The following is a 26,480-nucleotide window of genomic DNA, read 5'->3' as shown; positions in this document are numbered from 1 at the left end:
TTGCTTCAGCTTCTTGGAAAACTTCAGCGCTTACCTGTTACTATCTCAATACTTCAGGTGAGAATGTATAAAAGTTAGAAATTTACTTTGTATTCTCAATAAAATTTAGTTCAAGATAAAAAAGATGGATTATAACAAAATTATTGTAAAGCGCTTGGACTTAAATCACAGAAATATGATACGTAAAGCAGTTATGGGGAAGGGTTGTGATTGTGGTATTGCAACATGATATACATTACCATTAAAAAAAACTTCTTTTGAGAGAGAGAGTGTTGTGTTGCCTTTAATAGTAGTATTGTTATGCTGAACTGTCTGCTTGTATAAAATGGTTGGTTTTGTTTTGCTTGTACTTAACAATATAAAGCACTGTGGACTGACATCTGAAATGCCTATTATAAATGAGCATTATTATTACTTTTGTTACCAATCTTTTAAGGAAATGTTTTGATTAATCTACTTCGACCTAGTCTGTTTGGCTTAACCATTCATTACTTGCCTAATGTCCGAAGTCTATGTTATTACTATAAATGTACTGTTTGCCCTTCTCTGAAACTCAAATGACACCCCAAAAAATTGTTGTTTCCACTTTGTCCACAACAGGAGACAAGTATTGGAAAGGTGGTGAACAAGTATCGCAAACAGGAAGGTCTGGTTGGTGTGAAGGCAAAGAAAGTGGTAGACACATGGAAGTCTCTGGTTGAAAAAGAGGTTCATCTTACAGAGAGTAAAAATAGCAGGTAGGTGAAGAATTACTTCTCTTTAATCGTCAGCTTAATCATTTCATATATAGTAATTTTTTTCGGTTATTTTGTTTTTTTACGTCAGTGTGAAATTAAATGTTGTTTTTTAAAGCTTGATGTTGTTTATTACATTTTGTTGTACTGCTTTTTGTTTTGTGTAACACTTTTTAACTTAATTTGTTTGCTGAAAAGTGGCACTTTTCTCCCACTTGGCAAGGATGCCTAATAATGATAGATAATAGATAGCATTTGTATAGCGCAAATCCTGGCTCAACAGCAAGCTCTATGCGCTTCACAGTCTATACTATTACCCCAGCAGACCTGAGAGCACTCTGAAACAATATCAACTTCCTGGGAAGCATACAGTGCAAGCGGCCAAAAATAGGCGCTAAAACACTAACATTCTGACAAGATCTTTCGCTGTCTATGACCGGGTACCCATTCCCACCTGGGTGAAGTGAGGAAAATTTGTGTGAAGTGCCTTTCCCAAGGGCTCAACTTCAGACCCGCGGCTCGAAGCCCGGAACCGGCAACCTCACAATTACGAGTCCGGTAGCCTAACCTCTAGGCCACCGACGCCACCTTCACCAGAAGATTGACTTGCTTGTTTCTTTGGTTGCCCTCATGGCTTGGAGGTAGCCATGCAAACATAATACACTTTTCCTGTTCAGACAAAGAATGAATCCTCAACTGTAATATAGCTGTGTTAGGGTTTAAGAGTGTGACATTGATGAGTGAAGTGAGACAAGATAAAGAACTGGACAGACTGAGAAAAGATGATTTGGTTGGTAGTTTTCTACTCGTCGCCTCAGAACTATTTTTTCCATAGTGCCTCTTTACTCAAGTACACTTTGGACAAAACAGTTCTGAGACTATATAATTATAATAATAATTGCATTTATATGCGCATATCCATGCTCAAGAGCATGCTGAAAGCGCTTTACAACCATTATTACCCCTGCAGACCCTCTGAGAACTCTCAGAAACATTCTCAGCTTCCGCGGAAGCATACAGTGCAAGCTGCGAATTTCACGCGCTCAAACACTATCAAACTGACAAGATTTTTGCCTTGTGAGGTGCCATGGAGGAAGGTGATAAGTAAGAAATTGATCTGTATCTTTTTATAAACGTTTTGTTTTCAAGGTCCTGACGGACTCAAAATCCAAAAGGTTTAATTATTTGTCGTTTTTGCTTTTAAAAAAAATAAAAAAATGCCCAGATGAGTTTTAGAAACATAATTGTGGGCTAGGTTGGTGGGTTTACTGTGATAAATCCTTCATTTGACTTTAACATAAGCTACTTTCATTTTGAACAAGAAGAATAGAGAAAGGAAAATTTGTTGGATCAATAAGGTTCCCTAAAAAAATTCCATTATTCGGTTTATTGTATTGAACACTATAGTTACCTGGCTTGCCATTGTCATTCCCTTAATTATCAGGTCTACTTTGAAAAAATTTTGGTTGCCCCTGGTATGATGGTTAGGTTTGTTTGCCTTTGTACATAAAAGATGTGAATTCTGTTCCAACCCTGAAAGATATTGAATCGAGAGTCTGTCTCTATGCTTGACTTGGAAGTATGCCATACTGCAGGATTGGTCCTGGCAAGCCGGTTTGATGTAGCCCACCTTCGAGATTAAAATTTTGTTGATTGAGATTAAAATATTTAGCATATTTGATTCCAGTCAGTTCATGCTGAAGGGCTAGAACTCAGATGGCCTCTGGATCGGAAAAGTAAAAAAAAAAAAAAAAAAAAAAAAAATCTAATCAGTAAGAATGTGAGCCACAGAGGGAGTTTAACAATTAATCTTTGATTTTGTATGTGAGAGACATAAGTAGTTGGTAAAAGGCACTGTCTTCACCCCCGTTTTATGATTTCTACTCTTTCAGGAAGTCTTCTCCAGAGCCTCAGCCAGGAAGGAGTGACAAAAGTGGGTCAAGTAAACATCGATCTCACCGAGACGAGAAGAGCCATCATCGCAATGGTTACAAGCATCACCGCTCAGAACGCAGCGACTACTCAAACGTCAAAGTAAAACAGGAGAAGACAGAAGAAGTTGTAGCAGCTTCAAAATCGGCTCGACGAGATGATAGTAGTCAGGACGAAGGGGCTGAGCACAGTGAGAAAGGCAGCAGGACTGAGGTCCAGGGTAATGCTACCTCAGAGGAAGACGAGGACACAAGGAATCGGTCGAGGCGTCCGAGTGTGTCGGAGAACGAGGAATATGAACCGACCAGAGTCGGCGGCAGGTACGACGATGCTTCTCACACCAGAGACTCAGATAACGAGTTGGCGTACAAGCCGAGCAAGATCAACAAATACGAACAGTCGGAAAGTGAAGAGGCGGAGGATGAGCCCTATGACCCAGGAAGTGGAGCCCAGCTGGTGGCCTATGTTCCTCAAAAGGTCAAAGAGGAAAAGTTGTCTGATGAAAATGATTCTGAGAACCGCTATGTTCCCAGTAAAAAATCTTTGAAGGGACAAGATCGTGAGGAGGAAGTGCCATATGTACCTAGTAAGAGAAGTAAAGATATTAAGAAGGAAAAGGATGAAGAAGAGTATGTTCCAAGTAAAGTACGTCGCGTTGAAGCAAAGGAAGACAAGAACAAAACAGTGACCGATAAAAGCACTTCTTCGAGTAAGAAAGCCAAAGAAGCGGGCCGTCATGGCTCAGCCCACGATAATGACGAGGACTTAACGGATAGCGACGAAGCATACTGTGAAGGGGAGGACTCTCACGGTGCGTCAAAGATTGAAGACTACTACAAGGCCATGCTGGCTCAAGCCGCCGGTGATGCGGGACTCACTGTTGTGAAGGAGGAGAGGGAGGAGAAGGGAAAGGTGAGGTCATCGTCATCATCTCATGGCGCGGAGAGAAAGAAAGGAGAAAAAGAAAGGGGAGGAGGGAAAGATGCCAAATCCTCGAAAAGAGAAAGGGATGGTGAGCCGAAGGGAAAGGATAGTAGCTCAAAACATTCCAGAAGTAGAGATGAACACAAAGATTCGACAAGAAGCAGTAGGGAGAAAATAGAGACAGGGGAGTCAAAGCATCGGAGTGACAGAGGAGAGAAAAAAGGGGTGGACAGAAAAAGGAAAAAGCACAGCATTAGTGATAGTGAGGATGAAGATAAAGAGAAAGAGATTATTGGGCGTTCTACAGACAAGCATAAAGTGTCAGTTTCCTCTAGTTCTTCTTCTGCTAAACACCACAAATCGTCCTCTTCATCATCATCATCGTCATCCCGTCATCACAAGCACCCTTCCTCCTCTTCATCTTCTGGTAAACATTCGTCCTCTAGATCTTCTGCAATCCCACCACCATCTTCATCACAGTCATCTAAGTCAAAACAACAATTTTCATCAGATGAAGCTCAGTCTCATCAAAACTCCTCCCACTTTCGCCCAGTCAAAGTAAAGGAAGAGAAGTTTGAGAGAGAAGAGCAAGTAGATAGGATGCATGGTCAAAATGCCTGTGATTATGTCCCTTCAGAGGCAAAGATTAAGTCTGAGCCTCAAAGTCCTCATTATCGCAGCGCAGAAGATAACGAAGTGGATTCTACAAATGAAAGGAAGCTATCAGACTCGGAGGATGAGGTGGAGCCTTATTCACCGACTAATTTCCAGATCAAGCGAGAGGAGTCCAACGAGGAAGAGGATGGTAACTCTCAGGGAGAGGAAGGTCATGAGTACAGTTCATATCTCAAGGACAAGTACAGGCCCTCGTCGCCTGGGTCATCGGCCCATGTCAGTGAACGGTCTCGATCATCCAGTTCTGAAAGTTCTGATGAAAGTGAAAGTCGCCAGCATTCTTCTTCATCTTCTCATAAAAAGCACACGAAAGATTCCACCTCCTCCCCAGCGCTTTCTCATTCAAAATCCCAGAAGAGTGGTGTCTCATCTTCAAACTGTGTGAGTGTCTCAAAGTCCAGGTCTCACCACTCAGAGCCAAAGTCCTCTGGGTCTTCGTATGAAAAGAGCTCTGTTCCTCACAAAAGTCATACATCATCTTCTTCCTCAGGGGACAAAACCCACCGTTCGAGTTCGTCCTCTCGTTCAAAAGATAAAGAACAATATGTCTCAGGGTCATCTAAAACTCGGCATGACGGGGTAGACAAATTGAGCCGGTCGGAGAATGCTGACGGCAGAGAGCGCCATAAATTGTCAGCGTCTTCAAGCTCGAGGCAAAGAGACGACGGTAGCTCCTCTCACCACAGGCATCACAAATCGTCTGTCTCGTCCACCACAGTCACTAAGGAACAAGGTGATCCTGGCCTGTCCACTGGGGAAAGCAGACGCAATCATCACAAATCTTCATCAGCGTCATCGAATCACAAAAATCATTCTCAGTCTAAGTCATCTTCATCATCCTCTTCAAAAGACAAACAGCATAGTAAGACTAGTAGTTCTGGTGAAAAGCATAAAGAACACAAACAGTCTCCTTCACCTCTTGTGAAAGGGACAGAGCATTCCAAATATAGCTCTACTGGTACAGATATTAAACACAGTTCTCGTGCGAAGGAAAGCGTTCATCACAAATCAGATTCTTCAAATTCAAAGGAAACAAAAAGAGACTCGTCAAAGTCTAATGTAAGTGCGAGCCATAAATCTTCCTCCTCTTCATCGTCTCACTCATCATCCAATCGCAAAAAACGCAAACTGGCAGAATCTGGAACTACTGTTGATTTTGAGCAAGATTTTTTCTCCGATGCTGTTCTCATCAAACCGGAACCGAAATCTCCCATTCGCAAAGCAGCGCCTAGATCAACGTCTGTCTCTCCGACTCCCCCTCCGAGTGGTGAGAATTTTGCAACTGAGACTTCTGCTGGGAGAATGTCAAATTCTCACAGCAGCAAGAAGTCGAAAACATCGGAAGCCGTTCAGCACAACAAGGATCATCGTAGCAAAGATCACTCTAGAAAACATAACAAAGTCAAAATATCCACGGATAGACATATGGAGGTGGATTTAGACGAGGTGCCCGCCGATGTTCCTGAGGATCCCGCTTCTCCTGAAGAGACTGATGCCGGGATGTCTTTCGAGGACTTTTTAAACTTTGATGAAGTGAAGTTTGTGAAGAAAGGGAAGAGTTCGTCTAAAAGCTCACAGAAGTCGCCCCGGCAGAAACTGACACCTAATAGCAGCAGCAGCGGTCTGAAGACGGGGAAGTCGGAGAGGGCTGAGGTCAGGGCGGATAGGGGAGGATCCTCTTCATTATCATCCGCTTCACTGTCTGTTCCGAAACCATCGAATGTGGTAAGTACGCGAGATGAACTTGAACGTATTATAATCCAGAGAGCAAAGTACTGCTGTACAGTATGCTCTCAATATAATGTGTGGCTCAGTCACACTCCCCCACCCCCCCCATGGGCGGTGCCACAGACTGAAGTTTCTTTAGGCCATTCCCAAAGGGGAGACATAAACTTGTTCTTATGCACATTAGAATTGTAAATGGGCTGATTCAACAATGTCATGCTCATAAATGTGCCTGAACTGCAACAGGGAACTGCTGCTTTTTCTTTCCTAATCCTTAATATCGTCATTTTTCCGCCTCGACTTCTTTTGTATGTTTGTCACACTCTTGTGATCCGCTATTTCCGGGGTGCCTTGATAGTCGAAGCCGACTTTGTGCTGTGTTAAGGTAGAGAGGTGAGCAGAGTAAGCCTGATTCCTTGCAGCCTTGCAAAGACTTCTCTGTTGACATCCACCCCTTAGCGCCCATATGACCTTATGCAGTTGCGAGCGCTGTAAAAACTCTACTAAAACTAAAACAACTTTGTCAAAGCATAGGCTTTCTCGTCAGAGGCTCTCATTCGTCATGCATTCTCACTTTCTGATCCACACTCGTATGCAAACTGTACTCTTATGCATGCTCTCTCAATCAGATGTCCTCATGACCACAAGCATAAATGGAAAAGAAGTGAGACTTACAAAGGATGCCTTCCTACTACTACCAAGTTATGAGCTTAAGAAAGAACAAACACAAGATTGTGTCTGTGGTCTTGCATATGTACTAATGTACTCAGTGGTTTGTTTGCTGGACATACCTACCTTCTAAAGGTAAAAAGTTGAGAGGTCGAGTCCCCTGGGAAAAAGTTTTAAAGGACACTTACCCAAAGTTTCTACTTTCCCCCCCATGTGGGAATGGCTTTGCCTCTTGTAAAAGGAAACAAGATTTTTTTTGCTCTTGTCTGATACATCTTAATTGCACACCTTTGACTGCTTGTATTGCTAATTTTTCCAGCAAAGGAACAAATTGTGCAAGTGTTTTTGCTTGTGTGTGTGTGTGTGTGTTTCATATATATATATGTATGCATGGACCTGTGTGTTTAAGGATATGGGTAATGATATGGAAGTGTTTTTTATGATAAAATCTCACTATTCATTTATTACATGTATAAATGTTTCCTCGGTGGTACATAAGACTTTCTCTTTGGGATCAAGCAACTTATGTATAGATACTTTGTTTCCCCTCTTCTCTTTCCCTCCCGGTTATAGTTGTTGATGGTCATTCTGGCGTGGTCTGCTATTTCTACTCTGTTTGAGTGTCACCAGTGGGTGGTTGGCGGGTGCTCTGGTGTGGTTTGCTTCTTCTTTCCTATCAAACATCTATCGTCCTTTTCTCCCCTTTTCCTTTTTTTATGTTTGTTACTCTCTTGTAACACATCTAATCTTCTGGCGCTCATATGACCTTTTGCAGTTGCGAGCGCCGTAAAACCTCTACTAAAACTAAAACTAAAACTGAGTATCACTGTTATCCTCTCCTGTTTCGGAGAAAGTGATGGGTTGATAGATGAACGCGGCACCACTACTAGGTCTATTGTTTCTCTCTCTCTCTCCATTGTTTCTGTCTACCTTTTTTTCTTTTCTTCTGTTGTTTCCTCCTTCTATGTCTTGCTATTTCCATTGCACTTTAGTAATCATTACTGTGTTGATTATTTTGTCTCTTCTCACCCACTCTTTCTCAGCAGTAAATGTCATTGTGCATATGTGTCTATCTTCTTTTTTTTTTGTCGGGTGCTTGGAGGGTGCCCCTGGCAGGTTCTACTTCTTTACTTTCCCCGTTGTCTGTCTGTCTGTCTGTCTTCCTTATTCTCAGCACTAAATGACCATTATTATGTCGATGTGCTTCTGTGTACTCAAAAACATTTATTTTTTTTGTGTGTTTGTGACTCTCTTGTAACATCTCTTATCTCCGGCACACATATATGAACTTCATAATTGTGTTGCAAGCACCATCATAAAGCGTTTATTAAAACTCATAAAGTGCTTATCAAAACTAAAAGGCCTACTACCCCCGCCCCTGATTTTGTCCTACCCTCACCCCCTCCAGGTCTCTTCAATGGACATTCTTGGCGCACTGCCGGAGCCGCGTGCAGACTACAAGCCTTTGAGGTTCAACCCTTACTTCCGAGATGAACCGGAGCACGGTCAGTAGTTTGTCCTCTTTGAAGCAGACGGGACAATGTTAATTTTTGTGTGTTCTGTTGGACATATATGGTGGCGCAGTGGTTTTGGCGGGTGGTTGGAGGGTGCCACTGATAGATTCTCCTGACGTCTTTACTTTCCTTCTCTTGTTTCTGTCTGTCTGTCTGTCTTAGTTTTTACCAGCGCTAAATGGGCATAGAAGATGTGAACTTGAATCTTAAGTAGAAGAGTTATGCTGCTACGTATAGAAGACAGGAACTTGTCATGAAGTAGAGAAATTTTTTGTGGTTGGTTGGCAGGTGCTATGATGTGGTTTGCTCCTTATTTTCTATCAAAAGTCTATCGTCGTCCTTATCTCTCCTCCTTCTTTTTTGTGTACGTTACTCTCTTGTAACACCTCCATTCTTCGGCACTTATATGACCTCATTGTGTTGCAAGTGCCGTAAAACTCTTACTAAAACTAAAACAAAAACTAAAAAGTATAGAAGACATGAACTTGATCTGAAGGAGAGATTTGTTTTGTTTTCATTGAACATTAGCATGGGTCTCCTGGGATGTTGCGTCTTGCCAGGCTGGTGCTGGGTCCCACAGTCAGTGTGTCATAGGGGCATAGTGCTCCGCCTCCATTGCTTGTGTGGCATCATGATCAAATCAGGCTCTCGTCAAAAGAATGAAATGTGGGTGGTTGGCGGGTACTCTGGTGTGGTTTGCTCCTTCTTTCCTACCAAACATCTGTCGTCCCGGTCTCTCCTCCTTTTTTTGTGTTTGTTACTCTCTTTTAACACCTCTAATCTTTGGCTCTTATATGAGCTTATTGTGTTGCAAGTGCCGTAAAACTCTTACTAAAACTAAACTAAAAGAATGAAATGGAAGAAAATGACATTTTTCTGCCTGTTGGGCAATTTATATCTATTGGGGGGGGGGGGGGGGGGCACCTCAGCACATTTATGTCCACTTACAGACATAATATATATGAGCGTATATGTGTGGATTTTGCTGAAAAAGGCGTAGATCAAATGCATAAAAAATGTAAATTATCTGTTTCTAAGGACGCTCGAGGTTTGAAAGTCATCATACTTTGGTGGCGACTTTCAGGCTTATTTAACCCCTGACATCAGGCAACCCCCCCCCCCCATCTCATTCACATCTCAAATATCTCGACTTCTGTTCAAGGTACATGCATATATTTTTCATAAAAAGCAAGATTAATGAACAAGCTTCAAGTGTATAAGAATAACTCCATATACTCCAAAAATTGAAGAGTATCTGATTTTATGGTGTTGTGACACACTTTTCTGACAACGATGATGTAAAATTTAAAGAGGAAGTGTCTGTACACGAAACAAGTCATGTAAGTTTTCAAAATACAGAGGTTCACTGTATCATCATCATCCAGTGCCAGATCTGCGACAGACATCATTGATCATGGTTCTCCATTCATTCCTTTGCTCAGATGCTCTTAAAAAAAGCTATGTTTCCCTGATCTTTCCCTGTCACCCACTTGTTCAGGTTCCCCGAGTAGGTTGCTCTGGGCCTACCCTTGCCTCGCTTGCCTTCAATTTTGCCAGTGAGAGCTAGATGTTCAAGACCCTTGTGTCTCTTCAGGTGTCTCAAGAACTGCATTTGTCGTTGCCTGATTGTTTTTTTAACAGTGAGCGTCCCACGTGGGTTTCATCAAGCACTACCTCATTTGATTTCTTTTCTTTCCACGATACTCTTAGCAGTCTCTGAAGAAACCACATTTCTGTTGAGGGTTGATCATACATAGCATTTCAGAACTTGTTCACTGTACTGTATACCATTTAAAAAACCCAACAAAGTTGTCACCTTTTTGTGTGTTTTTTTTTTTTCTTGTCCAGAAATGTCAGCTCCTCTTGTGGATCCAGATGAGATCGGCACAAAGATCCAGGTCAGGACCCAGGTGTATTCCGGGAGGAAGCACGGTGTCACAGGTTGGTGTTTTGTTGTCATGTTTTGGCTGTGCATGTGGTAGGTAAGAGGAAAGGGGGAGGGGGAGAGAGAGAGAGAAAATATATTGTATAGTTTCCTCTCTCTCTTTCCCAGCTAGGGTAAGTTATGACAGGCATTATTATAGCAGCCTGCCTCCTAAAAGATCAAACTATTGTATTGATCGTGGTATAGAACATTTACAATCAATTTTAACATTTACAAAAATGGTGAAATGGTATAGGTTTAACGCCTCTATCAATACTTTTAGGTTATTTAAGCGGCGGGACCTCTGAGTTTAATGTCCGTCTCTGAAAGGACAGAGCCAAATGGAAAATTCGTGTCAACTGCCTATCCCAAGAACACAATGTCAGACTGAGCTGAGGCTCAAATCCCCGAACCCGCAATCTCACGATTACGCGCCCGGTAGCCTAACCACTAGGTCACCGACGCCAAGCAGTCTGTTTACAATCAATTTTGGTACACTAATAAAGTGGATGAAGCGTGTGTGTGATGTCGAATTGTCTTTTCAGAAGAGTCAAGATCCTATAATTCTGTATTTTTGTCGAAAGATCTAATTGACGCTATCAGTGTGGTAATGATTTTATTTTCTTTCACTACCGCTTTAGAGCTTTGTGCACTGATATCTCATTTAACCCTATCCGTATACCTGGGTCATTTTGTATCCCAGGGATTGTATTGTTCTCATTTTAGAATTCTTTTAGTGTGAAGATCTTTTTGAAACTTAAAGTATTTCTCAAAAGATCATGTTGACAGACTGCTATGTAAAGCGTACGGATCAGATTAATGAATAAATTTCCTCTTTGGAAGTGGTGGCACAGAGTTCCCCACGTCGTATGGATACGATAGTAAAACACGACATACGGATAGGGTTAATCGGGTTAATGTCTTTCTTCGTTATGGTGCGGGTTACCATGGTTTGAATCCTAGACGGGACTTTCTTGAATCTTGAAGTAAGGTTGTTCTGGGAATTGTTTTAGGCTCTCCACCTACTTGGCTCAGTTTTATTGGAGATGGATGTTAAATTCGGAGGTCTTGCCTCCTAAATTACCGTACCATGTTGAAAGTGAGCGTAGAACCCAAACCATGCCATAGGGCCATACTTTTTGAGTCAACGGCGCACATGGCAGAAAGTCGACTGGCGGGTGCTCTAGTTTGGTTTGCTTCTTTATTCTTTCCTATCAAACGTCTATTGTACATATATCCTTTCCTTCTTTTTTTGTGTTTGTTACTCTCTTGTAACACCTCTAATAATCAGCACTTATATTACCTTATTGTGTTGCAAGTGCCGTGAAACACGTACTAAAACTAAAACTACTTTGTACCAGTATGTAAATGTACTTACATGTACTTTGTTTACATTTTGCCTTCATTTGGTTTCATTTCTTGTTCATCCATCGTACTCTTACCCCTGGCAGAAGGTACGTTGGTGTTCATCTATCTGTGTCTAGGAAACTCTGCAAGGGTTTGCGTCTTTGTGTCATATGTCATATGTGTGTCACTTTGCTTTTATTGTTGTCCCATTGTATGTTGTTCCCCCCCCCCCCCCCCCTACGGTGCCACTGACGGAATTGTCTTTAGGCCATTCCCAATGGGGGGACATTAACCTGTTCTTATGTACAGTAGAATTGTAAATGGGCTGATTTGTCAATGTCATGCTCATAATTGTGCAGTTGCACTGCAACAGGGAACTGCTGCTTTTTCTTTCCTTATCCTTACTATCGTCATTTTTTCTCTACTTCTTTTGCATATTTGTCTCACTCTTGTGAGCTGCTATTTCAGGGGGGCCTCGATAGTCGAAGCAGGCTTTGTGCTGTTGAAGCTAGAGAGGTGAGCAGAGTAGGCCTGATTCCCTGTATAGACTTCTCTGTTGACATCCACCCCTTGGTGCTCATATGACCTTATGCAGTTACGAGCGCCGTAAAATTGTTGTCCCGTTGTACGTTGTTGTTTTGTCTCGTCTTTGCCTTTCTTTCTTTCTTTCTTTCTTTCTTTCTTTCTTTCTTTCTTTCTTTCTTTCTTTCTTTCTTTCTTTCTTTCTTTCTTCCTTCCTTTCTTTTTCTTCTCTTTTCTTTTCTTCTTTTTTTTTAATTGTTGTTTTTGTTGCTGTTTTTTTTTTGTGCAACCATTATCACGCTGACTAGTGGTGAACCTCTTATAGCCCGCGCACACTTCTCATGAACCTCTTGTGTGGTTGATGGGTGCTCTGCTGTGGTTTGCTCCTTCTTTCCTATCAAACATCTGTCGTCCTTTTCGTGCCTCCTTTTTAGTGTTTGTGTCAGGGATACACTAACAACTCATGGCATCCCCCTGACCCAAGCTCTTCGGCTGGTGGCAGAGAGACGTCTCTTTCTTCCCAGGACACCCAAAACGGTATAAGCGGCGGATACAAGTAAAGTAAAGCTACTGTTTTGAAACAACTCTAATCTTCGGCCCTGAAATGACCTTTTTTGTTGCAAGTGCCATAAGACTCGTACTTAAACTACACTCATATGGTTCTGCGTGATTTAGCAGAATGGAGGTGTCTGATTGCCAGATTGCCGATTTTTGCTCCAGTTTTAAGATGGTTAAGACTGATGGTGCAATGTCAAAGTGTTATGTTGTGCTGGGTCAGTGTGTGCTTTTGTCATAGTCCGGCCATATTGTGTGCTTTTTTGTGGGTGGTTGGCAGGTGCTCTGGTGTGGTTTGCTCCTTCTTTCCTATCCGACATCTATCATCCTAATCTCTCATCCTTCTTTTTTGTGTATGCTACTCTCTTGTCACGCCTCTAATCTTCGGCACTTATATGACCTTATTGTATCGCAAGTACCCTAAAACTCTTACTAGAAAGAAGACATTGACGGATAAACATTGATTCATCATTATTATTATTATTGTTGTTGTTGTTATTATTATTATTATTTTTTATTGTTGTTGTTGTTATCATTATTGTTACAGTTCAAGATCAGAAGTTTATTTTATTCCCTGTTTCATAACTCAATGGGTGGTTGGAAGGTGCCACAAGTAGGTCCCAACGAGCCGAAAACGTTTCGGAGTATTCTAGGGTATAAAGTAAAGTAAAGTAAAGTTGTTCCCGCTTCCGATCCGGACATTGGGGATTGCCTTGTTAGTGAGACAACTTCCTGGGCCTTCGGCATATATTGTGGTAGGGTGGCCAGTTCCTTTCCATGCCACCTTTACTTCCCTAACTCGAAGTCGGGCACCCATTACTGCTGGGTGGGCAGTAGGGAGCGAAAAAAATCTGTATCCGAACTGAGGCTCGAACCGGACTTTCCGCTTTGGAGACGAGCACACTAGCCGCTCCGCCGCCACACCCTCTTTAGTAGGGTATACCGGGGTAATAATGGTTGCAAAGCAGAAAGAGCATACACTATAGAGCATGATTATGCCTTGCATAAATGCAGTCACTATTTTAATTGTTTGTTATAAATGACCATTTTTCTGCTATTGAACTTCTTTTTACCCTAACTGAACTGTAAAAAAGAACTTTAAAAGATGATCACAGAACCTGCCCCGTGTTTATTGCCCTTTTGCGCCACAAACTGTCCCAGTGGGTGGTTGGCGGGTGCTCTGGTGTGGTTTGCTTCTTCTTTCCTATCAAACAGTTATCGTCCTTATCTCTCCTCCTTTTTTTGTGTACGCTACTCTCTTGTAACACCTCTAATCTTCGGCACTTATATGACTGTAATGTGTTGCAAGTGCCGTAAAACTCGTAGTAAAACTAAACGTATGCCACAAACTATCCCCAAGGTGTGGCACTAACTATCCCAACACAAACAGCACTACCCTATTTTGTTATGGATTAGTGGCTACTAATTGTAAACATTTTCCGCATTTAATGTAGTTTTATGTTTCAAGACTTATGATTACGAAAAGTTTATGATTGTGATAGGCACGAGAAGAATGAAGGGATTTTTACTTGTGTTTACAGATACGTGCATTTTGCACATTTGTGCCCCTTGAAATTTTTTGCAACGACTCTATGACTTTTGTACGTTTCATGTTGTAGATTGGTCTTTTGTTTTACTTATTTCTGCCAATCATGGGGGTGCTGTTCTATGTAAAGTTCAAGGTTCCAGTTTTCTTTTTTAGTATGTCAGCTCCGTGTTGTTTTTACCCCTTTCAGTGTTTGGGAATGGTCATCGATGTCCTCGTAATAGAGCACTCAGTGTCACTTTCAGTATTTTCGCACAGCCTAAATCTTCTTGTAACACTTAGTGTCGATGAATGTTCTCATTGTGAACTTCACTTTCATTTCTAAGCTTCTGTTCAGAAAGCCATGTGGGTGGTTGGCGGATGCTCTGGTGTGGTTTGCTCCTTCTTTCCTATCAAACACCTGTCGTCCTTAACTCCCCTCCTTCTTTTGTTTGTTTGTTACTCTCTTGTAATACTTTTAATCTTCAGCACTTATATGACCTTATTGTATTGCAAGTGGCGCAAAACACTTGCTAAAACAAAGAATATTCTCATTGTGCCTTCGCATTCGCTACTGTTAAGATAGCCATGAGGAGTTTCCCCCTTTATTAGACTTGTGTTGGGCTTTTTGTGGTAAGAATTGTCCATGGATATACATTGTCTAGCGGGTGGTCGAAGGGTGGGAGCCACTGATAGCTTCTTCTTCTTTTCTTTTTCTCTATGGTCTCGGCCTCTCTTGCACATTTCCAGGTGGGTGGTTGGTGGGTGCTCTGGTGTTGTTTGCTTCTTCTTTCCTATCAAACATCTGTCGTCTTTATCTCCCCTCCTTCTTTTTTCTGTTTGTTACTCTCTTGTAACACCTCTAATCTTTGGCACTTATATGACCTTGTTGTGTTGCAAGTGCAGTGCAAATCTTACTAAAACTAAAACAGCACATATCCCATGCATTAAATGACGATTATTGTGTTGATGTTTTTCTCTTTACTCAAAATAACCACATAGTTGACTCTAACAAGAACTGGGGATACTACTCGTATGATTAGGCCATTGTTGTTGGTACGCGGATGCTAGCGAGTAGTGTGCTAATGAATTATGAGGATTGGTATACCCAACTAACTGAATTTATTTCATTCCTCATAACCTTAAGAGTACAGTACAGACATTACAAGCAATATTTATACTACACTGTGTATATTATTTTATTATGTACATTCGAACCTGCCCTGACGGCCACCTCTATAAGACGGCCACCTGTACAAACGGCCACTTTCCATTTCCCCCCATGCGTTTTTTCTATATTATTTAACTGTGTAAATCGGGCACCTGTCCAAATTGGCCGTGGCCACCATAATTTAACACACAACCCCTATCATACTAAGCAATAATACCTGTCTTAGACGGTCACCTTACTGACTCCATTACGTTTTGTCATAAATTGTGCATTGGCCATAATTCACTCACCTGTCGTTGTTGTTAGGTAGTCCCTCCAACCGATCATGTTGCGTAGGCCCCTCCCACTGTTGACCAATAGCTACCAATTTTCAGCTGCTGGTGAGGTAAGTGTGTGATGCCTCATAACCCATAAGCCTCGCCCAGAACTCATACACAAATCGTAAGTGAGATGAGAGGTCACTGTTAACCCAGTCTGTAACAAAGTAACAAAGGACGTCAACATGAACTTGTTACAGAAGCGTCCCTTGTTTTCCGAGTGGTGGCGACTCATGTGTTTTTTTTACCATAGTACTCCCTGTCTGACACATTTCGTTTTATTGTCACCCTTGTGCAAAATCAGCGACAAAATAAAAATTACAAACGAAATACAAACCAACAACAACAACACCAACAAAGACAACATAATGGGGCTACTTTCGATATGGGCCTCAGATGGGAATGGTTTGTTTTCTTTATCTTGATCAGTCCTGCCCAAGACGGCCACCTGTCTTTTACGGCCACTTTTCTCCTTGACAGTGGGTGGCCGTCTTACACAGGTTTGACTGTATTTGTATGTGCTCATTTCGTAATGATGTGTAAGCATGCGCATGTGATAAGCCAGTAGGTGTGTGTGTGTGTGTGCGTGCGTGTGTTTGATGTGCAGTTGTGTGCACATGTGTGCACGTGAGTGTGTGTAATGTGTCCATGAGTGTGTGTGTGTGTGTGTGTGCATGTGCGTGCGTGAATATTGTTCGGTCATTCATTTATGTAAAGCGCCTAGAGCTGTGTTCACACGGGAGTGGGCGCTAGAGAAATAATTTTTATTATTATTATTATTATTATTATTACACTGCCAGAGAGAAAACTGTGTCTGCTGCACAAATACTGAATTGACAACCAGACTGTCGTTGACAACGAAGAAGAAGAAGAAGAGTGGGTGGTTGGCGGGTGCTCCCGTATGGTTTGCTCCTCCTCTCCTATCAAACATTTTTTGTCCTTATCTCTCCTCAATTTTTTGTTTGTTTTTGTTTTGTTTTTTGGGTGTTTAAAAAAATGTTTTGTTTGTTTGTGTGTTTGTTACTCTCTTGTAACACCTCTAATCTTCGGCACTTATATTATATGATCTAATCTTATTGCAAGTGTTATTCAACACTTACTAAAGGAGAGGAAGAGGAAGAATTTCATTCCTTCTTTCTCTCTCTTTTCCTCCAGCCCCTCACCTTTGGCCAACTCATCTTGGTTGGACAGTGGCTGCTCAGGTTAAAAAGGGAGAAACATAGAATTCTAGCAAAACCTAAAACATTCATGGTGTATATTTTTTTTATTTCTCCCCAGAGGTCAAGTCACTCTATGACTTGTGCATGCAGGTCTTGATTGAGAACATTGATGGTAAGTTATTCTGAACAAGGGCTGTGGGTGGTTGGCGGGTGCTCTGGTGTGGGTTTTTTTTGGTGTGTTTATGTTACTCTCTTGTAATACCTCTAATCTTCGGCACTTATATGACCTTATTGGTGAGTGGTTGGCATGTGCTCTGGTGTGTTTTCCTCCTTCTTTCCTATCAAATTTCTATCGTCCTCATCTCTCCTCCTTTTTTTGTGCATGTTACTCTCTTTTGACACCTCTAATCTTCGGCACTTATATGACCTTATTGGTGAGTGGTTGGCATGTGCTCTGGTGTGTTTTCCTCCTTCTTTCCTATCAAATTTCTATCGTCCTCATCTCTCCTCCTTTTTTTGTGCATGTTACTCTCTTTTGACACCTCTAATCTTCGGCACTTGTGTGACCTTATTGTGTTGCAAGTGCCGTAAAACTCTTACAATGACTAAAGAACAAGGGTTGTAGAACATTTCCCCTGTAAATGTTGTTCCAATAAGATGAGCTAGGATACTGTGCGCGTAATTGATCCCTACTTGGAAGAAATTGACCATGTGCTTTCATCAGCTTCTGAGGCCCAAAATTTGTCATGGGTGGTTGGAGGGCAACACTGGTAGGTCCTACTTCTTTACTTTCCCTCTGTTGTTTCTGTCTGTCTGTCTTACTTTTACCCAGCACTAAATGGCTGTTATTGTCTCCATGTGCTTCTCTTCACTCAAACAAACAAACAAAAAGAGGCACAAAATATGTGCTCTCAGCGACAAACAACACATCACATTTTCTTTCTCTCTTTGTCTCTCTATCCCTCCCTCCATCTCTCCCTAACTACTTACACGCATAATCTCTGTAATTAAATTGTTCGTGCAGTTAAAAGGGAATTTTGGTAATTTGTTCCAGTAATAAAAAGGGATTCCCTATATCTCTCAACTTCTTGTAGATGAATTTGCTGCCAGCTGCAAATTTTAAGAAAAAAAATGTTGGAACAAAATTTTTATTTGCCCCTGCTTAAATTTTTTTTTCATTTGTTAATGACCATTTACTTGTAAAGAATTCTATGTTCTACACACTCCAAACTCTCTTCCCCTTTTTGACTTGAGTCTCTGTTCAAGAGAGAGTCCCTTACCTCTGTGTGTCATGACGTGGTAGAATCAGGTGCTCGTCAATTTTGGGGTATGTGGAGTTATTAGTTTCATCTTACAGATTGTTCATTTGTCTTGCTTGTGTTGAAAAAATATCTATCTTTAATAGAGGCTGAGGTATATGTGACTGAAGGAGATGGGGGTCACCTGGTGCCAGGCGTAAAATTAGTAAGAAAATGGCTCCCACAGTTTGATGATTTCCAAAGGTTGATGACCTGGAAATTGTACATATTTTGTTATTTTGACGAGCGCCTGATTTCACCACAATGCTTCACATACGATCATTATCTTGCCAATTTGAGCTGGCTATAACTCAAACCTCCTCTATGGCAGCCATCGACTATGTGGGAGGAATTCCTTACAGTATCCTGAAGCCTGTCCTGGAACGCTCCACAGCTCAGCAGCTGTATCAGCTGGAAGATTTTAACCCGGTACGTCCGCTCATTTTTTTTGTCTCTGTTTTAACCCTATCCGTACGTCGTGTTTTAGTATCGTATCCATACGACATGGGGAACTCTGTGCCACTACTTTCCAAAGAGGAAATTTACTCGTTAATCCAATCTGTACGCTTTGTCTGTCAAAATAATTTTTTGAGAAATACTGAAAGTTTCAAAGAAATCTTCGCACTAGAAGTATTCTAAAATGTGAAGAATACAGCCCTGGGGGTACAAAATGACCCCAGGGCTTACGGATAGGGTTAAATAAATTTCACCCACTTTAAATGAAAATGTTCTGACACTTATGGCCGTTCTGAGTTACTCAGACCTTGAATCAGTCAGAAACCAAATGTTCTATCTGCTCTATCGAAATGTTAAGATTATTCGGAGTCGTTATCGAGATGTTCAAAGAATTGCATTAGAAAAATTTTTACATGTTGTGAAACTCGGAAATTTTTAACGTCAAATTTCTCAAAACTGGGTGCTGAGCAAATAGAGCTTTGTAATTCTTGGGTAGCGGTTTGTTTCTTCTAAGTATTTTACACAACTATCGACACAATTTAGATCGTGTAGGAGGCAGGCAGCTTTGAGTCTTCATGTCATAGTTAACTTGAGTAGTTGAGTGGAGAGCACCATCCTGGCAGACAGGTGGTGGTACATTTGCACCTGTTCTTACGGGCACCTGTCCAAGACAATAACCTGCCTAAAGGATCACTTCCCAGTTGTGGTTTTTTATGAAGTTTAATAACACTGTCTAAGATGTCCACTTGTCTAAGACAACTACTTATCTCCTCGACAATCACCCCCCGGGGCGGTGCTTGTGATTGAAGCGTCTTGAGGCTATTCCCAAAGGGGGGACATTAACCAACCATGTTCTTATGCACAGTAGAATTGTAATTGTAAATGGGCTGATTCATCAATGTCATGCTCATAACTGTGCCTGAACTGCAAACGGGGAACTGCTGCTTTTTCTTTCTTAATCCTTACTATCATCTTTTTTCCTCTATTTCTTTTGTATGTTTGTCACACTCTTGTAAATGACCCGCTGTTTTCTGGGTGCCTTGATAGTTGAAGCAGACTTTGTGCTGTTGAAGCTAGAGAGGTGAGTAGAGTAAGCCTGATATCAATGATACTCTTGGTCACCTTCATTATTTAATTATACTACTGTTGTCTTACTTAGTTGATTTTTTAAAATTTGTTTTCCATTTTTTTGTTATCACATTTCTTTCATGGGAAAAACCGAAATACGTTTCCATTGGGTTTCATAAACTAAAGTAATTTCACTTGTATTGTGTAGTGCGTACTGCTTGTAGTTTACCATGCCATTTGGGGGGCTCTCGTGGCCTTGAGGTTAAGGGGTTGGCCTGTCATTCAAAGGTCCGGGGTTTGAATCCGGGTAACGACGGAAAAATGTCCTGCTCTTTAGCAATGTTCTGTGGTCTGCTTTCATCTCTTTTTCTGCCCCCATCCCCTCACCTCCTTTGCCCCCCTCCTCTGGGGTCCTGGCTCTTTCTGCAGCCTTTCTACTGCTACTCCTTGGCTCCTTCTTACTGCTGTCTTTCAGCCACACCCCTGATCTTCTGGTAGGAAAGTTCTACACCTAGCCTTCTAGGACAAGGGCGAAAAATCGCACGTTAAAGATCCCTTGGCGCTCTAAAATCGATAAGAGCAGGCTGCAGCCGCCACCCGGGCAAAAATGCAAAATTTTCTACCAACTGAAAAAGTTTAATGTGTCCCGCTTGCTCATATGACCTTATGCAGTTGCGAGCACCGTAAAACACTTACCGAAAAAAACATCAAAAGGCTTATGCCATTCTGTGTATATTTCAGCACTTCCTCGAGGACTCTGATGAGCTGTGGGAGAGTTTGTGCCACAGAGAGTTTCGCGGCAGTCGTCCAGATGAAATGGAGAGCTGGCGGGAACTCTACTTGGTAAGGGACCGTTGTTACTTTTGTGATGAAGTCATGCTCAAATACATTGGGGACTTGTTTTAGATTAGGGTCAGTGCTTGAGTCTTTCAGTTTAACATCAGTTAAAAGTGAGCAGAAAGTTCTCATTTTGATCGTGAAATCGATTGGGGAGTTTGATAAAGATTGTTTGCTTTTTGTTGTTTTTTCTGCAGTGGGTGTTCATCTCAGTAGGTTTTACTCTTAATACTTTTAAGTGAACATTTTTGGGGGCTGATATAGCTCTTGAGTAAAGTAACGAATAAAGGATGTAAAAGCAGGGAGAAAGTTGAAGCAGCATAACAGGTTGTGATGAACTCGTCTCCCAGGCAGTTGACTCTTGTGTGCCAGCATCTGTGCATCCAATTTGGGCATTTTTGTGATGGAAAATCGACTTTGACTTAGTTTTCAAAATTTGATAAGTCACTTTTATATTTCTCTGCATCCCCACGTGATATGATCTGCTGTTGTTAACTGAACACCTTTTTGAGAAAATGGAAAGATGCTTTAGTTAACGTACCTATATTTCTTCCCCTCCTCTCTCCTCCCTTGAATCTAGAGAAGGCATGAAGAGAGACAAGAAAAGTACCAGAAACTCAAGGCCAGCATGTCAGCCTCTATCGTGAAGGGACAAGCAGGTATGGCAAATAGTTGTTGGATGCTTCAAACTAGCTTCAGTATACGACCCTGCCTTTCTGAGCTGAATGGATATGCTATCCCGACAGAAAGACGGGAGCTACCTAGCTAAATTTGATATTCATACTTTACTTGATGCTTCAGATAAATAATAAATGTGTCACGACGCGGTGGAATCGGGCGCTCGTCAATTTTTTGGTATATGAAGTTATTAGTATCATCTTAAAGCCTGTCCATTTGCCTTGCTTTCGATTAAAAAAACAACATAATTTATCTTGGATACAAGTCAAAATATTGGCAATGGAAGGAGGTGGGGGGTCGCTTGGTTTCAGAGGCAAAATTAACGAAGAAGTGGCTGCCAAAGCTTTATTATTTCCTTAGCTTGAAAGTCCGTGGAAACTTATAATTTACGTCTTTTATCCTTTTATTCAGCATTTTTCAGTAAACTCCCCACAAGAACGTGTTTTCTAATAGGCTGAAACTTGTTTGGCCAACAACAGAAATTCGATAAAAATTCACAAACCTTCGGAAAAATGCCAGTTTCTTCACTTTCATTATTTTGGCGAGCGCCTGATTTCACCAGGATGCCTCAGAAATGTTTTTGTCGGTCTGTCCTTCTTTTTCCCTCCCACTTAACGGTGGTTCTTAGTGTGGCATATTTGTCTTTGATAAAGTAAAAAAAAGTTGACCTGCTTAGGACGATATTGTCATGATGTCATATGCTATACTTTGTTTCCTGACTGGCATCCGAAATATTCCACTGGCAGGTCGCAAAGCCAAGTTGGCATTTGTGGATTCCGTGGCTAAACCGCCCAGGGAAGTGTTGCGTCAACAGAAACGCTTCGGGACGAGCTGCATTATCAGAACCAAAGGAAACCCCAACGTCAAGGGTTCGAGCTCTGGCCTCAAACAGTACCGGCCCAGCACTCTAGTCCCTGCTCACAACCCGATGGACGACCGTGCGAGAAGTAAGTCTATAAATGGCTAACCTAGAATTACTAAGTTCTATCTGCTCAGTACCTTTTTTTTTGGGGGGGGGGGGGGGGGGGGGGGGTTTGTTGTTGTTGTTGTCTTGTTTCCTGATTTTGGTGTCGATATTTGTAGGTTATATAAAAATGTGTTGACATGGTGCAAATTGTTATGTTTCAAGAAAAAGGGGAATTGTTTAGTCGATGATGATGATGATGAATCTGCTCAGTACCTAGTTTTGAGAAATTTGACATAAAAATATTTGAGTTTCACAACATGTCATACTTTTTCGAATGCTAGTCTTTGAATATCTTGATAACGGCTCTTAATATTTTTACGAGTTTGATAGAGCAGAGGGAACATTTGGTTTCCGATGTCGTGGTCTTAGTAACTGAAAACGGTAAAAAAAAGTCGGATAGGTCTAGAACACTTTGTAATTCTAAGGTAGCGAAATGTTACTTATATGAAGATTGTCTGCTGTGAAATTCATCAGTTCTATGGATGTTGTTTTTTTTAAATAAGAGAAAAGGGGGGGGGGAGGGGGGGGGGCTTTAACCAGCTATAAATTATAAATATAGTATTCTTGAAAAAAACAAAAAAACATTTTCACTCAAGGTCAAAAGTCGCATTAGTGTTTAGCCGGAGTTTCCCTCATATTTAAAGCGATGGCAGTTCAAATTATCCTGGATGCAAATTTTATAATATCAGTTTTCTGTATGGTAGATTCTGTGAAAGCTGAGATGAAAGTAAAAAGAGAAGATCTTTTATTTGTCATCTGCATGGCACGACTAATGCTACACTGGTAATGAAAGTGATGATAGCTTTTTTTTTTGTGCTTCTATCACTGTGAGTAAAAACAAAAACTTTTTAATGATACGAAGTTCCTCTTTTTATTTGGTTGGCAATGTCATACGTATGTACATACTGTAACATGAATAAGCTTATTTTGCTAGTATCACTGTGAGTAGAAATAAAAAATTTATTGAAACAGTTCCTCTTTTTATTTGGTTCACCATGTCATACGGTAACATATTATGTACATACTTAATCAAAGAAAAGCCTACATACATAAACAATGTTTTTAAAATTGTTTTATGGAGGGTTTTTTTTTTTTTCCTTTACCCAGTGATGAAGGCGACTCCTCCCATGATGGCCAAAGCTTTACAGATGAGGAAGAACATGAGACGATGATTTGTCGTAATTGTGTGAACTGTCCCACCTACTCATCCATCCACGGTGCTCTCTATTGTACAGATCTTTGATGTGAAGCAGACAGATTTGCCCTGTTGTGCAGGGTGGAAGCAGTCGCCTCTTACACTATTTAAATTATGTGGATTGGGGAGGGGGGGGGGGGTTAAAAAAAAAAAAACAACTGTTTTCAGTCATTGTACATATCTCTGGAGAAAAACGGCAAGTTTATCCCGTTTTAAAACTATAAATTGTGTGGATGGGGGTGTACAACGTTTGCTGTGAGATCAGGGAGATGATATGGCTGGTGATTTACTGCTCGGGATTATGAGATGTGCATGAAGCTCGGGGGGTGGGGGGGGGGGGTGTGTGCCTGCTGTTGTTTTGCAGCATGCTCAAGGGCTGGATAGATAATAACAACATTGTGCTTAACTGTATGGATAATGATAAATACACGCCAGAGCATACTGTACCTTAATCTCTGCCCCAGTTAATACTCGCCTTTTTGTTTAGTGGTGCAAATCTTGACATTTATCCCAATGGAATTCAAGAGCAAACACAGGTCCTATAGGGCTCAGGGGGATAGGGCCCATAGGGTTATGGCTACAAGCTTGAGGGATTTTTGTCAGATCTGTTTGATTTCTCTGCGCTGGCATGTGAAATGTTTGCTAGTTTCACTGACTTTAGGCCATCATGATGTTACTTTGTTTGCTGCTAGTTTCTTGGAAGGTGCCCTGTCTGGCTGTTACTTTGACTCTTGTTTATTTAATTTTTGTGACTGATGATTCCGGCTTGTTGAGGTGTGTGAAAAAATAAATTGTCTAAACCTGTTCTTGTCACATTTGAAAATACGGTCAGACCTGTTCAAGACAACCTCCCATTTTTAAGGATAGAATGGCAACCCTAATTTAGTTGGTCCTCTTAGACAGTGTCTTAATGTGGCGTCTGTAGTCTAGTAATCAGGCTACCGGACTCGTAGTATCATCAGATTGCGGGTTCGGGGGGGTTCGAGCCTCATTCCTGACATTGTGTCCTTGGGAAAGACACTTAACACCAATTTTCCTCTCTTCACCTGAGTGAGAATGGGTACCTGGCCATGGACCGCAAAAGGTCTTGTCAGCATGTTAGTATTTTTTTTATCGCCTTTAAAACGGCAGCTTGCACTCTAGCTTGTCTCATAGGCTTTGCCCATCGGAGGATCAGTTTCTGGCGGTTTCAGTGCACACTTTAAAAAGACCCCTGCCTCAAACCGATTTCCCTACTTGCAGCCTTGAAAACAAACGGGTTTGTTCTTGAAGGTCATCGTTGGTTCTGTTTGGTTTGTGCCACAGTAATAGCTTTTTTCCCTCCATGGAGGAAAATCTGGCAAAACCTGACTGAACCGATTTTGCCACTAGGTACCGGGTACGAAGAGTATTTCATTAGCGTTTCTTGAACTGGATCATGAAAATGTTGAACAGCGACTTAAAAAAAAAAAAAATGAACAGGGTAATCAGTAGCATGGCATGAGTGGTGGTCTGTTTGGTTATGTTGCCGTAATACTAATTATACAGTTTCAGTCTGTGATTACTTCAACCTGCCAGATTCAGGAGTTGACTGAGAATGAAACAAAGGGAAGAAGAGGAAATTTGGGGATGAGGCAGATTTACATCGCTGACGCAAAGTAAAATGAGTACCTTTGTTTGACCCTGCTGAACAGGGCGAGGGAAGAAATACGATAGGTGATCATTTTTTCATTCGTCAGCGGCATTAAGCTTTTAACTGGGGTTTTTTTTTGGGGGGGGAGGGGTGTTTTATTTCTTTTTTTGTTTCATTTTACTTTAGGTGCAGACACTTGTATTATATTCATGAATTGCCAGTTATTTTAAAGAGATAATACAACAACTGACCTGTGTGTTGTTGTTAAATATTGACGAAAGTACAACTTGTACTTAACAGCTGATTTTGTTTTGTGCTGTTTTACGGAAATTGTCGCAGGCAATGAGTTCGCTGGAGAAGTGCCTGAGGATGTTGTGCAGAGCACAATGAAATGTCAGCAGCTTCTGAAAGTGCCAAATTTTTCCCCTAAAAAAACCCAACGAAAAACAAATTTTGCAGTAGGCTTACTCAGACACAGCAAAGCAAAAATGTATACATTGTAATTTTCTTTAAAATAACTCAGCAAGGTCTGGAAAACACACTTTTTAATGACCAGCCTACTTTTGGTTCTTCCTCCTACTCCTAGCAACAACAACACCCCAAAAAAAAAATAAAAAAATTTAGAACAAAATTATGTAAACATAATGGGCTGAATCAATGCAAGCTGTTTTGGATAGGCCTTTTTTTCAAATATGTAACAAGAAAGTGCTTTACATTTTATCCAGAATGAGATAGTTTAGGCAATAAAACTTAAATTCCCTCTAATTCAGGTTTACGTGTGCAACCCTCCACCACCCCCACCCCCTTGAATGCCGTTAAGCTTATGGCTAAACACTTGCTCAAGGAGAAGAATGTTTGGATGTTTTGTTCCTGGCAAAATCACTACAAGGACAGGAGTTTAAATGTTGTGAACCTGTTGATTTGTTGTTAGCACACTATGTACATAACCCTGGAGATTATCATATATCATTGTTATTTACATGCAACAGCGTCCAAGATTGAAATGAAAGATTCAAAATATGTTACTTTTCCTGAAAATGATGACATTTGATATGGGTTGTTTTTTTCATAAAATATTCCTGAAGAGCTGCAGAGGAAAACTTTCGTTTTAGTTTTAGTTCCTCAAGAAAATAGTTTCCATGGTAACTCATACAATGTAGTTATATAAATATGTTTACAGTATGTATTTATATGTATATATTATATTCGTGGAAAACACGAATTCTGCATCAGGAAGACTATTTTATTGAGCATCTCTCTGTCTTTCTGCTGGGTGTTGTCCCACTCAGCCTGGATTGATCCTGCTCATTGATTGATCTTTATATTGATTTTTTTTTTTCTAATTTAGTGCAAGTTGATGCTTGCTGTGTTATATTTGCCTCTCAGTTTATAGAAAATAAATGCCCAATGTAGGTTCCATGGAATTCATCTTAGAATAAAGATTCAGTGGTTAAAAATTTTAGTTGTTGAAACGTTTTAAGCAGACTTTCTGAGAATGTCTCTCTCTCTCTCTCTCTTTCTCTCTCTCTCTCTCTCTCTCTCTCTCTCACCCAGACACACATGTATGTGTCTGTCTGTCTGTTCTGTCTTTGTCTGCTTGTCTGTCTGCTAATGGCTACAGCTTTATAACTATTGTTATTATTTATATCATTCACACATTGGTATGTGTCCCCCC

At 41.0% G+C, this 26,480-nt stretch overlaps 1 protein-coding gene across 1 annotated transcript; it reads left to right on the top strand.

The window, feature by feature from the left end:
• On the top strand, positions 1 to 23,506 carry LOC101859353 (serine-rich adhesin for platelets; the record flags this gene model as incomplete). Its single annotated transcript, XM_013086530.2, is given in 11 exon segments — positions 1 to 57; positions 601 to 737; positions 2,627 to 5,990; positions 8,068 to 8,164; positions 10,022 to 10,114; positions 16,813 to 16,866; positions 18,324 to 18,421; positions 20,258 to 20,359; positions 20,934 to 21,012; positions 21,778 to 21,978; positions 23,106 to 23,506. Coding segments are annotated over 11 exon segments (4,347 nt in total), but the record flags the coding sequence as incomplete, so codon positions are not given.
• Positions 23,507 to 26,480: the final 2,974 nt, after the last annotated feature.

The sequence above is a fragment of the Aplysia californica genome, unplaced genomic scaffold (assembly GCF_000002075.1).
Source record: "Aplysia californica isolate F4 #8 unplaced genomic scaffold, AplCal3.0 scaffold00476, whole genome shotgun sequence".
Lineage (NCBI taxonomy): Eukaryota > Metazoa > Mollusca > Gastropoda > Aplysiida > Aplysiidae > Aplysia > Aplysia californica.
The sequence above is the reverse complement of the archived record's forward strand: the minus strand, read 5'-3'. Positions and strand labels throughout refer to the sequence as shown.